The following is a 15,165-nucleotide window of genomic DNA, read 5'->3' on the forward strand; positions in this document are numbered from 1 at the left end:
GGCCCTGTGCTGAGTGTCCCCCCCCCCCCCGAACCCCTGCCACATTCCATCTGGGGACGTTGTTCATTGTGGTCCCACCGCACAGGCGAGAGAGCTGAGGCTCAGAGAGGCCAGGCCGCCTCTCCAGCGTCAGAGCTAGCAAATGCCACCGGAGCCCGAAACCAGGCCCACCAGCTCCCCAAGCCACCCCACCTGGCCAGACCGATCCCAGTATCCTCTGGTCCCGAGATTCGATCTTCGTGGCCCGAAACCACAGCTCTCCCTCCGGGGGCGGACCACAGGGCCCCCAGCGCCTGGCCCTCACCCAACCACAGCCTCGCCACAGTCAGCTCCGCGGTCTCCCGAACACTCGGCCAGCAGCAGCTCTTACCAGAATGGTCCCCACAAGGGGTCGCCCGTCAATTCCCCCGGCTGGGTTCTCAGGTTCTTTTAAAGTGGAAGGTGGCTGAGGTCCAGGGGGGCTGTGGCCTGCCCCCCCCCCCCGCCCCCCGCCAATGACCTCTATGTTTATCTCACACTCTGGCCACAGCACATCATTTCAGCTTAATTTTATTTCCTCTTATAAATGGGCACAGCACGGGGAGTGTTAAAAAACAAACAAAAAACCCAAACGGTTCCTTCACAAGCCTGGGACAGGGGAGCACCCACGGGGGCAGGCGCCTTGGTCGTTTTCCAGTCTTCTTCCTCGACTTTCCCTTAAAGTTTTGGCCACGAACTCAGGAGAGGTGTGGTTAATAAACAGGTTATGGAGGGGGAGAGGGCAGGGAGGGGAGGCCTGGGGCGGGGAAGGACCAACGCCCGCCCACCCCGGGACAGGTTCTTGGAGGGCTCTGTACAGGAGGACGGACGCACGGGAGGGACACTGTCTTCAGGGGGCTCCCGGGAGCCACGCTGCCTACAAAAAATATTTACATGCATTCGCCGCGCTGGGCCGGGTGCACTGCGCTGCCAGGTGGGCACCGAGGGATGCTGGGGCCATCAGCCCTGAGGCAGTGACTCCAGGCCCGGTCTCAGCATCTCTGTCAATCTGTACAGTTTATGAGCTTCTATTTACAGGCAGGAGGCCTGGGAAGCAAGTCCGGGGTGGTGGCTGTCAGAAGAAACTCAGAGAGCTGAGGAGGCAGCGGCCACTCCTGCCCGGGAGACAGTGGTGTTTGCTCCCTGTGCCCAGGGCCCCAGCTGGAAGCTGGGACAGAGGACTTGGCCAACCCCAGGGGGGTCCGGCGCCGAGCATCCCAGGCCACCACCCGCAGACCTGCCCCGGCCCAGCCTTTCAGTGGGGTGCTCCCTCTGGCCCCTGGGAAGGCAGAGCCTGGCTCCAGACACAACTGGGGGTGGGTCCAACCTTCAACTCCCAGCCTGCCTCGTGCTCCCTGCAGCTGGGCCCCAGGGAGGTCCTCAACCCACAATCGCCCCCCCCCCCCGCCTTTGGCATTGGCCATGCTTCCAGGAAAGGCCAGGGCCCACCAGACACCCTCCCCGGGAGCACTGGGGTGTCTGGGGGTCTGGGCAGGCCCTGCCCCCACATTGCACCTAGGAGAGCGCCAGCTCATCCTTTGAACCGACCTCGTGGATCGTCTTGCCCGTCTCGGGCTGGCCAGAGTGGATCTGGGATGGCAAGACCGTTGAATTTCCTCAGGATAAAGCCTGGACATTTGCCCAGGACTCAATGAACGAGGCCCTCAGTGTCTCCTCTCAAATGCTACCGGCACAGAGAAGAGGCCGGTGCCAGAAGGGAGAGCCCCGAGTTAGAAGCCAGGCCCCGAAGTGACCCAGGCAGGCCACCCAGGCCCCCTCCAGCCAGTCCGAGCCCATGTCACGCACCCTATGCTGGACCCGCCCCCATCCCGCCACAGGTCTCTGGTTTCCCAGCCTTGGCCTGCCCAGGCCTTCTCACCAGAGCTGCTGTCCCAAGACAGCAACCCGCCAGGGATCAGGGGAGGAGGAGGCTGGGGCCTTGGTGCCACCCATCCGTGCCCCAGCCCTTCCTCTCCAGGGGTGATTGAGGCCAGGTCACCCTCAACAGTGTGTGGGCCCGGGTGCCTCTCCCCATTACATCCCCCTCCAAGGCTGGGACCAGCTGGGTTCCTCACAAGCCCCCCGGCCCTGCTGAGATGGGTTTGGGGTCTGCAAGATGGAGCCCCAGCCTGGGAGGAGGAGGGTGAGCAGACAGGCTGTGGAAGCCCTGAACCTCGCCCTCACCGCTGCAGGCACCCCCACCCTCACCCAGCAGAAGTCTGCTGCCAATGCATCTTGAAAAGGGAACAGAAATAAAACCTGGGGTCCTGGCTTTCACCTGGGTTGCAGGTGAGGGGTGGGGGTGTGAGCACCAGCCAGCTACCGAGCAGACCACACGCATCCCAGGCTCCAAGAGCCCCCACTGAGCGCACCCTCCCCAAAGGAGATTTGTGACCCCACATTTAAAATAGCCACAGGAGTGGCCCCACTTGCAAGGGTAAAGAAGGGGGAGGTGGGCTGGGGGCCGTGACACCCGTCCCCACCTGCTCTCAGCCCTCAGCCTGGGGCAGGGCGTCTGGATGGGCTGCTTCCAGCTGCAGCCAGAACTGCCACGTTGTTGGGCCAAATAAGCAGACAAGGTGTCGATGGGGGAGGCCCAGGGAGGACCCTGGGTAGGGCTGAGGGGGGCCTGGAGAGGCCGAGGGGAGAGGGTGCAGAGGGCCCGGGCAGCAGGGCCCACCCTCACAGGCACTTTGGAGACTTGTGTCCTGGGAGGCAGTCAGCCCCTAGCTCAGAGCAGGAGGGGGATGCAGGGAGGCCAGGAGCCAGACCACCTGCTCACTCCCTCCCCACCCGGGGCCTTTGGTCCTGGGAGATCCATGCCCCCTCCCCAGCCCTAGAATTCCAGGAACCAGCCTGCCTTCCTAAGCAAGGCTCCCGGCTAGTGGGGGACTGGCCCCAAACCAACCCCTTTGCAGGCTTCAGGGAGGAGGGGAGCAGGCTGGGGTGTGCAATGCCCTGAGGGGCCCTGCGGCAACTCCTCCCACACACGTTACGGGGAAGGCCAGTGCCCACCTGTCTTCCTCCAGTGTGAGCGCCGGCTGTGTGGGATGAGACTGCATCCACGTGGGATGGTGTCTGACACACCGGGGTTGGTGGCAAGTGGTTGGTGGGGGCGCTATGGTGAGGGACTGAGTCTGACAGGGCAACTCAGGGGACCCAATATGGGCTGACTGTTCGGCTTGGTTCCACCCTCCCAGTGAGCCTGAAAGCTAGAGGACAGCGTGCCTGGTACCAGATTGTATGTGCATGTGTGAAGACACAGTGAGGGAGGCAGGCCACACCGTCACCAGCAGGTGACAATGACTTGTGACTTGCATTGTCGTAAGCATTTGGGGGTGCATGAGAAACACATAAGAAACATCTTGGGGAGGATGTTTGTGTCTGTGACATATCTGGACTGGCGGGGTGGTCAAGATTGCGTATGGTTTTGTCATTTCGTGCTTCTGTCTTTGGATGTGACAATATGTGTGACCTTGTGGGAGATGGTGTCTATGCAGAGTCCACTTGCAAGAGGGAGGTCAGAGCCCAGCCCTCCTCACCAGTGACTGCCAGGGCACTCTTGGGAAGCTCATTCCTCAGGGACAGACTGGGAAAGAGGTGAAACCTTCGGGTGCATGTGCAGTGGGTACGGTGAGTGTAGAGTGAACCCACAACCAGGGCAGGCCAGGACAAAACACACTGCAACAAGGGGCACACTCTTACCCAGGTATAAAGGGGCCCTGGGAAGAAGCAAGAGGTGGCAGTGTCTCCATTTCAAGGGCTGAGCTTATAAATGCTTGTCCTGGAAACTAGCCTGAGTCCCTCTCTGCCCTTAAAAGAAGATCTCAGCAAGCCCTGTGGGGCCAGGTTGGAGTTCAAGTCCAACTCAAGCCCCACCCTTTCTTCCACCAACCAATCAGGAGCTTCTTTCCTGCTACCCATCTGACACAAGGTCCTGAAGCCCCAGGCTAGTGGAAGACAAGAGATGAGCTCGTAAGGGCACAGTCTAGGGCAGTTGGCAGTGCCCCCTGAGCCTTGAGCCTTGGGGAAGATCTGTGTGAGGCTGACAGTCTGGGCAGACCTTGAGAGGGTGGGCAAGGATGAACTGGGGCCAGGCTTTCTCCCAGGCCCCGTCCTAGGCCAGGGCTGGTAGAACAGGCCGAGGACTGGGCAGAGGGGCGACGCTGAGGCTCTGGGGAGGCACTGTGGCTCCGCTAGGCGTAGAACTCCTCCTGCTTGTCAGGCTTCTGGTATGTGACGCTCGCCTGCTTGGGCTCCTCCAGAGTGTAGCTGCCCTCGTCTTTCTTCTTCATGCGGTAGATGAGCAGGGTGACCAGGAAGGCGGCAAAGAGGGCGCCCACCACCCCACCCACAATCACAGCTGTGGAGAAAGAGAACAGAGGTCATGTCCAGAGGAGGGGATTGGGTTGGGGGGGGGGGCGGTATGGCTTGGAGGCGAGGGGAGTGCCTGGGGAGAGGGGCAAGAGTGGGGAGAGGGCTGGGAGACTGGAATCTGAGACTGGAGTTGCTGCCATTTGTAGCCCTCACCACGGCCTGGCCAGGTCTAGTTGCCTAACACACACTAACCCATCGAAGCCTCATACAGCTCAAGGTTGGGGCTATGGTCCCCATGCCATATAAGGCACCATCAGTGGAAAGATGCTCCAGTGATTCATATACCATTAGGAAAGAACAACTCCGCCAACTAAACTACGGCCCACCCCAACCAGAGGCGTTAACATATGAACAGATGTGCACCAAGAATTAAGTGCAAAATGATGATCTCCATTCTACAGATGATGGAAGGGGAGCCTGGGGAGGGGAAGGACCTGCCCGAGGCCACACTGCTCCTCCTTAGTGGGGAGTGGGGACTGGACCTTGAGTCCAGACTCTTCAGGAGCCTCAGCCAGGGCAGGTCCTCGGTGACTGGGGTCAAGGCTAAGGGCAGATCAAGCTAACGAATGGGCTCAGAAATCAGGACCCAAGGAGGGAGTTCCGGGAGGGTCAACCAGCATGGCCCAAAAAGCAGGGGTCAAGGGCAAAGTCTGAACAGGGGACAGAGGGTGCTGAGGAAGGTGCTGGAGGTAACATGAAGTCAGAGTCAGACCCTGGGATGGGTGAAGGTCAAGGGGGGAACCAGAGGGCAGGTCCTGGGTAACTAGGCTCCTAGGAAACTCACACCCTGACCATCCTCCAGGGTTCCTGGAGGGCAAACTGAGGCCCAGCCAGCTGCCCCACCCCGAGCTCCTCCTGAGCCCACGTCTCACCTACAAGCACCTCCTTCCTCTCCAGGATGCTCTTCTGCGGCAGCTGAGCTGCCGAACTGCCCGAGTCGATGGCATTGTCCAGGAGGCCAGGGCCGGGGCGGGCACCCTTGGGCAGCGTCCCAGGTGGAGGCGATGGCTTAGCCGCAGCCCCGCCCACGGCCACCACCTCATTGGCTGTGTCTGGCTGCGTGGTCTCTTCCTCTGGCAGCTCAAAGTCCCCGCTGGGCCCCCCACTCACTGGTACCTCTGGCTCATCCCGGGTTGTGGTCAGCAGGGACTCTGGAGTTGGGGTCTGTAGAGAGGATGGCATGAGCCCAGGCGCCAGGCCCCAGCACCCCCTGCCACAGGGCAGCCACACACATGCACACACACGCGCACACACACGCACACACACACACACACACACACACAGTGGACTAACACTTACCAAGCACCCTATGTGCCAGGCACTGTGCCAAGCACATTATGAGCATTTACCCTCACAACCTCTCCATGAAGGAAGTATTGTTAAGCCCAATTTACAGAACAGGAAATAGGCTCAGAAAGATAGCTTCTTCCTCAGCTAGTAAGTGGAAGCAGCAGAACTAAAATGCAGATCTATCCAACGCCAGCATCTGTGTTCCTAACCATTTACTACACTGGCTCTGTTCTCCCCTGGCCCCATACTGTCCCCATCCCATCTCCGTCACTTCCCCCTCCCGCTGCCTGGGGGGATTCCTGTTGAGTGTCTATTCCGGGACTTCTGGGTGCAGCTGTGACACACTTGGGCCAGGTCCCCAGTCCACATGCCTGAGGTGGAGGTGAGTCACTTAGTCTAGAGGTCAGGCCGAGAGCACAACTGCAGAGTATGATGCCCCTTGGGGCCAGGTGTCCAGGGAGCAGCCCGTGTGAGAGAGAGGGGATGCACAGGTAAAGTGCACAGCACTGAGCTTCAACCCAGCTACAAGGGGTGCCCAGGAGCAGGGTGCTCTCTCAGTCACCTTCAGACTAACACCACCAATGATTACGATAATAATACAAAAACACGTGGTTTGTTTACCACGGCCAGGCATTGTCCTCAGCACTGTGGATATGTCAGGGAACTTAATTCTCTCAACACTATGATTTACATTCTTATTTTCTCCTTTCACAGATAAAGAATCAGAGGTATAGTCCTAGCCGGTTTGGCTCAGTGGATAGAGCGTCGGCCTGCGGACTGAAGGGTCCCAGGTTCGATTCCGGTCAAGGGCACATGCCTGGGTTGCAGGCTTGATCCCCAGTAGGGGGCGTGCAGGAGGCAGCCGATCAATGATTCTCTCTCATCATTGATGTTCCTCTCTCTCTCTCTCTCTCTCTCTCTCTCTCTCTCTCTCTCTCTCTCTCTCTCTCTCTCTCTCTCTCTCTCTCCCCTTCCTCTCTGAAATCAATTTAAAAAAATTTTTTAAAGAAACAGGTACAGAAGGTATAGAAAGGTTTGATGGCTTCCTGAAGTCCTGTGGCTAAAAAGTGGCAGAGGAATTCTGACCTCAGCTGCCTGGGTCCAGAGTCTGCGCTGTTAACAGAACACACAGGCCCTGGACACACATCACACACATCCCCACCAACACACACATCACCCTGTTCCTTCCGAATATTCTAAAACCCAGCCTGATCTCTCTTCCATCCCCCTCCATCTCACCCTCCATCCTTATCCTGTGACTCACACCCAGCAGGGGCACTCCAGCCACATCCCTCTCTCGCCCTCCCCGTCCAGTCTGGCTCATCTCCAGAACCTTCCCATCCTCACCTCTGCCCAGCTCCATCCTCCCACCCAGACCCTGGCCCCCTCCCCTGCTCTCACTCCCTGTCCTCCCCCCTGCTCACCTGAGCCACCTCGGTTGGTCCGGGGGCAGTGGTCCCCAGGGGCAGGGTGCTCTTCTCTGGGGTGTCAGGCTCCTGGGTGGTAGCTGGCCTGGAGGGAAGGGCCCTTGGCCTGGAGGTAGCTGTACTGACCAGCCTGGGTGTTGGGGCCTCAGTGTCCAAGACAGCCACCGTGGTGGGAGGTGAGGGCGCCTCTGGGGTGGTGGCCCGGGCCGTGGCCGCCGTGGTCAGGGGAAGAGGAAGCAGCCTCCGTACGCCGGTGGTCCTTACGACAGAGGTGGTGGCCGTGGGAGGGGGTGCCGCAGGGATGCTGGGAGCGGCGGTGGCCACTGTGGCCGGCACCAAGGCCACGGTCGGGGCCCCTGTGGTGGTGGCAGCAGTGGTAGCCATGGGAGTGGAGATGGTGGTGGCTCTCTGGCTGGGCTCTTCTGGGACCTCTGTCACCATTGGGAGGCTAGTGGCCGGCTCTGGTGTGGGACGCTCAGAGGGGAGCTCTTCAAACGGGGTGCCCACGGGCTGGACATCCACGGTAGGCAGCACAGCGGGTGTGGTGGACACTGCCAGGGCCACGTCCGGGCTGAACCGCATGGCCGTCTCAATGCCTGACTCCTGCTCGAAGTCTGAGGGGTGGGGAGAGGAGAGAGCTAGGGGTCTGGGCATGAGGATCCCAGGGAAGCAATGGCCATCAGATGAGGGGCTCCCAACCCTCACTCCTTGCACAGTGTTCCCAGGACAAGATGAGGGAGAGGAGGAAGGCGCAGTCTGGCCAAAGGTTACCAGGTGACTGTTCCCCTACTCCTCTCTGCCTGGCCGCAGGTTCCTCGAGGGGACCATCTCTTCCAGGAAGCCTTCTCTGACTACCCCAGCCACCCAGCCTGGAGCTTCTAACAGGCTGAATCTAGGCAGTGGTAGGGCCGACTGGCCGCAAACCTCACTAGAGGTTGGGGCAGCAGGGGAAGGGCATTCTGGGAAGAGGCAGTGGGTACCTTAAGGGCTCCCTGAGGCACAGGCAGAGGGCAGGGGTAGAACGAGACCTTCCTACAAGGGAATGCTTGAGCGATCTGGAGGACTCAAACCACGTCAAGTGAAAGGGACTTGGGTGGAAATGAGGAGAGAGAGAGAAGCTGCATGCAGCTCCTCTGGAGGAGCAAGGAGGAGCCAGGAGGGTTTGGGAGTGGAGGCAGGACCCATCAGAGATGAATTTAATGAAAATTAACTCGCAAGAGGCTTTGAAAAGTGGGCTAAAGCGAGGAGAGGAGGTGGCTGCAGAGGGCCAGTTCTGTGGCACGCAGACCTCCTACCGCCTCACGAGGCCTGACCTGTCCTCTCACTGGGCTCAAACCTCAGCCACACCGCACAGAGCTCCCTCTCTGTGCCAGACCCCAAGGCCTTACGCGGAAGCCCTCCAGACTCCGCAAAGAAGGTGTATATACACTGAGAGGCCAGATTATTATGATCTCTGAACGCATAACAATCTGGCCACTCTGTGTGTGTGTGTGTGTGTGTATTAGAGGCCCGGTGCATGAATTCGTGCATGGGTGGGGTCTGGCCAGCCTGGCCAGGGGGAGGGGACATGGGCGGTTGGCCGGCCTGCCTGCTGGTCGAACTCCTGGTTGAGGGGACAATTTGCATACTAGCCTTTTATTATATAGGATATACACTGAGTGGCCAGGTTATTATGCGTTCAGAGATCATAATAATCTGGCCACTCAGTGTATCTCACCTCTCAGAGATAAGAATAGAGACTCTGAGAGGAAAGGCTTTTAAAGGTGCTACAGCTGTTGGGTGGCGAAGCTGGATTTGAACTCACACTGCTCCGCTGGCCCTTCCCAGGGTGGGCGAGGACTTGCCCCGCTAAGCTCCCCCAAGTGTTGGAACAGGACTGAAAACCGGGGTCCTGAGGGATGTCTGTGTTCCCACCTGGAGGCGAGGACACAGAGCAGAACCATGGGAGCTGGGAGTCCTGGGCGTGGAGGCCATTAGGCCCTGGTTCCATCCCCAGGATAACTGGCCCTTCGTGTGCTTGAGGTCCACGGGGTACCCCAGCCTGGCCTCCCCTCCCGCACACCACCGCTTCAGTGAGCCTGCAGGGGGTCCTGTGGCCTGAGATCAGCCTTGCGTGGGTACTGGAGGCAGACTGACGTGGCCAGCACGACACGCACGCGAGGAAAAGGAAGGGGAGGTACTTACAGCCCGAGCCGGACCCCGAGTAGAGGTCGTCCAGCTCGTCATCGGGGAAGGAGTCATCGTCCCCGGAGCCCTCCAGGTCCACGGGCCTCTCAAAGTTCTCACTGCGCCAGCGCTGAGTCTGGGGAGGGCAGACACAGGCCCGGGGCTCAGCACGGAGGCCAGCAGCCCGGACACACCCCGAGGGACAGAGGGACATGGAGGGGCGGCATCAGGTGTGGCCTCCAGGTGGGCAGAGCGGGCTGGGCCTGATTACCACTTCCTGCCCACCCAGGGGCCAGGGAAGCAGCCCGTCTTGCTGACGGCCACCACGGAGGACCCGCCACTCCCCTGCCCCCTGATCAGAACCGCTGGGTGGCGGGAGCAGGTTTAGAGCCAGGATGCTGGATTTGAGTCCTGGCTCCCCCGCTTACTAAATCTGTGACGGACGTGGGGCGAGTTACTTAGTCTCTCTGTGCCTCAGTTTACTCATTACTCATAGCAAACAGCATCTGCCCTGTCGGGTAACGTGCTAAGAGGTGTGCAGAGCTGAGCGCCTCGTACACAGCAGGTGCTCAGCACAAGCCAGTGTTACCCTCCACGTGGACCCTCTTCCACAGACGACAGAACTGAGGCCCAGTTGCCCAGGGCACCAGTCGCCCCAGATGTGACCGTCAGACGTGGCTTGGGACCCGAAGTCTCACACCTTGAAATTCCAGACAGGACAATTAGTCCCAACAGACAGGCATGGCATTGTTGAGATCTGGGGCTCTGGGGGGGAATTTCCATGGATAAAGGTGGGGGGCAGGGAGAGGAGTGCAGGCTCCAGCCCTAGGTCCTCCCCAAAACTAGAAGTCCACTCCTCTCACCTCCCCACAAAGGATCTCAAAGGCAGAGTCAGCTCAGGGCCTGATGCTGCCCCAAGGTCTCTGGGGTCAGGAGAGCAGAGAGGGGCTCCTCCCAGGGTCCAGCTCACCAGGCCCAAGACTCCCCTACAGTCAGAACCTGGGAAGACGGGGAACTGGGGCTCCTGGGTCCTTCCTGCAAACCCTGGGCTGAGAGCCAGCACTAAGAACATCCAAGACAGGCCTGCAACCCCCTGGGAGGAGCAGGCTCGGCCCCACCTCCGGCCACACCTTGACCCTGATTCCAGACGGAGCCCAGCCACAGGCCCTGCCCCTGAGGGCTTTCCAGAGGAAGGCGAGATTGACTCCTGCTGCTCAGAGCTGCTGAAGGTTCGCACCTGAGTCTTAATAGAATACTCAGAGGCTCCAGGTGAGGAGTGGGGGGCAGCCTGTGCTTTGGAGCTGGTCCCGCCCGCCTCCAGCCTCATCCAGGGTCCCTCTGCACCGCCCATCACTGGTTCCAGCCGCCCTGGCCCCTCTGTTCCTGGAGCAGGCCTGGTCTCTCCTGCCTCTCCTGCTCATGCCGCGCCCCCCGCCTAGGACACTCTTCCTTCTCCATCTCTGTGCCACGCACTCCTGCCTTCTTTCGAGAAGCCCTCCTGCTTTACCTTTCAGAGCGTCTCCTCTGCTGACTGCACATCTGTCACTGCTTTGAGCTGTGGCAAGGGTGAGACAGGGCGGGGCTGAGGCTGGGGAAGTCCACCACAGAGGGCCCCCAGTGCCACCTGACGACTTCCTCTGAGTGCAGGCTGGGCCCCCGCACTGTCCTACTGGCATGGAAGCCATGGAGGGTGTGTGAGCAGGAGAGGGGCTGGATCAGCCTCTCACCCCGCCCTGACAGCCCCTTATGGAGTTCGCACAGAGCTAGAGAGCGGATCCCAATCCCCGCTCCCTGCCCCGCCTCGACCACCTGCTCCAAAGCCCTACCCAGGCAGGGCAGGAGGCCAGGGCAGGGGGCCAGGAGATCCCCCTCCCCCCACACACCCACACACACACACACACACACACACACACAGTCTCAAAGTAATGAATTAATCAGTATTTACTTGCTACCAGTGAGTCATGGAGTGGAACAATTAGTGTAATTGCTCCCGTGACTAATTGCTGGGCTTCCTCCACTGAGACATTCCAGGAGCTCAGCGCGCACCCATCGTCCAACTTTCCCCAGCTCCCGTCTCCACCGCCCCCCACCCCAGCCCAGAAGAACCACCCCCGGGCCCTGGGGTGCCGAGGCTAGAAGGAAGGCTCCCCACACTGCCAGCCTCCAAACCTGGGCCAGCTAAGCTGGAGTCCCTTGGAGACTCTGCTCAGTTCTTAGGCAAATTACCTGAAGCCAGAGGCTGCAGCTCCTGCCCAGGGCCGCCCAGCGGGACGGGGACTGAGCAGGGACCAGAGACTGCAGCTCCTGCCCAGGGCCGCCCAGCGGGACTGAGCAGGACCAGAGACTGCAGCTCCTGCCCAGGGCCGCCCAGCGGGACGGGGACTGAGCAGGACCAGAGACTGCAGCTCCTGCCCAGGGCCGCCCAGCGGGACGGGGACTGAGCAGGACCAGAGACTGCAGCTCCTGCCCAGGGCCGCCCAGCGGGACTGAGCAGGACCAGAGACTGCAGCTCCTGCCCAGGGCCGCCCAGCGGGACGGGGGACTGAGCAGGGACCAGAGACTGCAGCTCCTGCCCAGGGCCGCCCAGCGGGACGGGGGACTGAGCAGGAACAGAGACTGCAGCTCCTGCCCAGGGCCGCCCAGCAGGACAGGGGACTGAGCAGGGACCAGAGACTGCAGCTCCTGCCCAGGGCCGCCCAGCGGGACGGGGACTGAGCAGGACCAGAGACTGCAGCTCCTGCCCAGGGCCGCCCAGCGGGATGGGGGCTGAGCAGGACCAGGGCTCAGGCTCCACTCCGGGGTGGGGCCATCCTCACTGTCTTTCCATCTTTCCAGGCAGGCCAGGGAGATCTTTGGCTGGGAGGAGAGATTCTAAGAAGTCTGTGGTCCCCAGAGACTTCCAAACTGGGGTAAATGTGAGACAAAACAGGGCAGCCTGTGATGCCTCAGTGACAAGTGCCACACAGCACCCCTGAAACCCTGACCCCAGAAAGGCCTGCAGAAAAATCCAGAGACCCCCCACCCCAAAGCCACATAGACCCTTGAAAGGAAACACAGAGACACCCAGAAACACAGAGAAAACATACACAGACACACCTAGACACACACTCACCTAAAGGCAGCCACAGAGAGGTAGCGTGTGTTGGCGTGCCTTTGGGTACAAACAGGCACATGCATGGGGGCGGGGACTGGGTAGGGGTGCATACTGTGTAGCTGTGAGGCTCAGAGACAAGCATGGAGCCTCCACTCAGGTAGCTCTCACCTAGATACCATTCATCCCCAGATCAGTAGCCATTGACATGACAACCGTTACCATGACGACCATCTCCTCCATGCTAAGGACCAGGAGCTCCAGCTCCCCACAGAGTCGGGGGGGGGGGGGGGGGGGGAGCAGGAGAGGGAGAGATCACGGAGGAACAGAGAGGATGACAGGGAGGGGGGAGGGCAGAGACATGGGACGAAGAGGCAGGGACAGTGGAAGGCCAGGGGTCAGGAGCCCGGTGGGGAGTGGAGGGAGGACTCGCTGTGTGAGAGAAAGAGAAGGCGAGAGTGGGAGGTGGAGGGAGAGAATTCTCTCACATCTTAATTTAGACTCACACTCATCAGACAAAGCTGGGGAAGGGGCCACCTCGGTGATTTTCCAAACCTGCATCCAAGAGATCATTCTTTCCAGAAGATAAGCAGCCCCTCGATGGGGTGGAGGGGAGGGTGGCCAACAGCCCGGTCACCCCTGAACGTGCCCTGGGAAGCTAGATGCTGGGAGCCCCTGCAGGGGTGGGAGGTGGAACGCAGAATGCCATCTTGCCCAGCACCTCCCCCCAAGGTGACTGAGTGCCAGCTCTACCCGTCCCTGGGCCAGTGGGGACCAGGGCTCGATGGGGCCGCCCAGGGTGCGGCTGGTGGCTGCGGCTCCCAGGGGGACGAAAGGGCAGAGGAAAAAGATGGGGGCGGAGAACAGCCTGGGAGGCAGCAGGGAAAGCCTCAAAAGTCACAAAATGCCAGAGGAGGGCGGCGACAAACAGCCTTTGACCCCCAAATGACCTCTCATTTGCATAACCATGCATAATTAGCATGATAATTATTCCATTCCCTTAAAGGAGAACTGATTCAGAATGCCCAGGACCCTTTGGCCTCCCCATGACCCTCACTGCACCCCTCCAGGTAAACTCACACCCTCCTATGCCTGATACACACACACACACACACACACACACACACACACACACTGCAGCTAACAGACCATCCAGTGACATCCTCATGCACACACCACACACACATCCCAGCACACACAGCCACGCCCTATAAAACACACAGCTATGCACTCATACTCCGGCGTACACACACATAATTATGGGCAACATTTACTGACCCCAACCTGTGTGCCTATCTTAGCGCATAGACAATAGAGCCACGTAGTAAGGGGGTGACCATCCCATGATCACCCACTTACTACACCCCTAGCTACATGTGCACACACACAGACACACAAATGCACCCTGTCCACACCTCACACACCCAGGAATGCCCCACACAACTTCAGCACAATCGCATCACCTCACCCGGGCACACACGGACCCCTCCCTGTCCGAGCACTTCACCGCACACATCCCAGCGGAGGGACACCTTCGGGCTCTGACACCGAGCCCCCGACTGGGAAACACCACGTCTCCTGTTTGCATCCCCCACGCCCTCACGCACATTTCCTGTCTCTCAGACCCAACCCCCACCACCAGAGGTGAAGCCAGAATGGATCAGCGCCCCCCCTTACTACTCGCAGGAAAGCAGGCAAGCCACTGAATCTCTGCGACCTCAGTTTTCTCATCTGTAAAATGGGGATAATAATAGGATGCAGCTCACAGACTTGCCAGGAGAATGAAATAAGATCATGCAGGTAATGAGCTGAGCACTGGACCCAACACCTGCAACTGAGCCAATAAGTGTAGTTGTGATTATTGTTAGATAGATGTCAATATTTCTATCATTACTGTTTCTGAAGACCTGACCTCAGTTAGGCCTCACCATCCTCATGAGGGGAACAGAATCAGGATGACTGCACTACAGATGAGGGTATAAACGCCCAGAGAGGTTAAGAGGCGTTGTCGCGGCCACCCAGCCGGGGAGAGTGCGGAGAGAGAAAAGGAGAGGTTGGATGAGGAGAAAGGGTGAGTTCCAGACACAGACACAGACGCACAAATTAGGTCAGCTGGCAGGCCGCCAGGAGCCAGCACCCTGTGCAGTGCTAACCACGCTGCAAACGCTGAGAATAAAACGGCGTATGATTAATTCTGCACGAGCCTCCCTCCCTGCATTAGCCAGACGCAGGCACTCCTCTTCTGGTGACCAGAGTGTGAGCAGGGATTGGGGTCCCAGCTTTAGATTCAGTCTTCGGTTCACGTTCAACTCTACTTATTTGCTGGGGTGACTCTGAGCAAGTTATTTAACTTCTCCGGGCCTCTAATTGGTTAAACGGGGACAATTGATAACTCATACTCCATACAGCAGCTGTGAGAGTCGAGTGAGATAACGCACCAGATAAGGAGCTGGCCACCCGTTGGTATTCCCACCCCACGCTTCCCGCCTCAGGGCTCACCTTAAGGCTAAACCACAAGGCCTGAGTGATCACTGAGTGTAACTCTCCCATCTCACAGATGTGGAAACTGAGGCCCCAGGAGGGGAACGAGGGGCAGGGCGGGGAAGTACCACACCAAGCAGCACTCGGAGAGGTAACGTGATCTGTCCAAAGACACACGTGACTTAGCCACCAGCTCCCGGGAGCAGGTGGTCTGTGCAGAGACCTGTGGATCCCTACAGGCTTCCTCCCCGCCAGTCCCCGTCCCCAAAAAACCCTCCGTGCTGTGAGAACCCAGTGCCCCTCACGCTCAGCAGT

At 59.5% G+C, this 15,165-nt stretch overlaps 1 protein-coding gene across 1 annotated transcript in view; it reads right to left on the reverse strand.

The window, feature by feature from the left end:
• Window positions 1-533: 533 nt before the first annotated feature.
• SDC3 (syndecan 3) overlaps window positions 534-15,165 on the reverse strand; it is a 37,618-nt gene continuing 22,986 nt past the window's right edge. The window contains exons 2-5 of the mRNA XM_054720712.1: window positions 9,297-9,414; window positions 7,110-7,726; window positions 5,268-5,559; window positions 534-4,381 (exon numbers count right to left, since the gene is read on the reverse strand). Of these exons, the coding sequence (XP_054576687.1) occupies window positions 4,215-4,381; window positions 5,268-5,559; window positions 7,110-7,726; window positions 9,297-9,414 (1,194 nt within the window). The 3' untranslated portion in view covers window positions 534-4,214. The remainder of the gene's footprint in view (window positions 4,382-5,267; window positions 5,560-7,109; window positions 7,727-9,296; window positions 9,415-15,165) is intronic.

Source organism: Eptesicus fuscus, chromosome 9, assembly GCF_027574615.1.
Source record: "Eptesicus fuscus isolate TK198812 chromosome 9, DD_ASM_mEF_20220401, whole genome shotgun sequence".
Taxonomy (NCBI): Eukaryota; Metazoa; Chordata; class Mammalia; order Chiroptera; family Vespertilionidae; genus Eptesicus; species Eptesicus fuscus.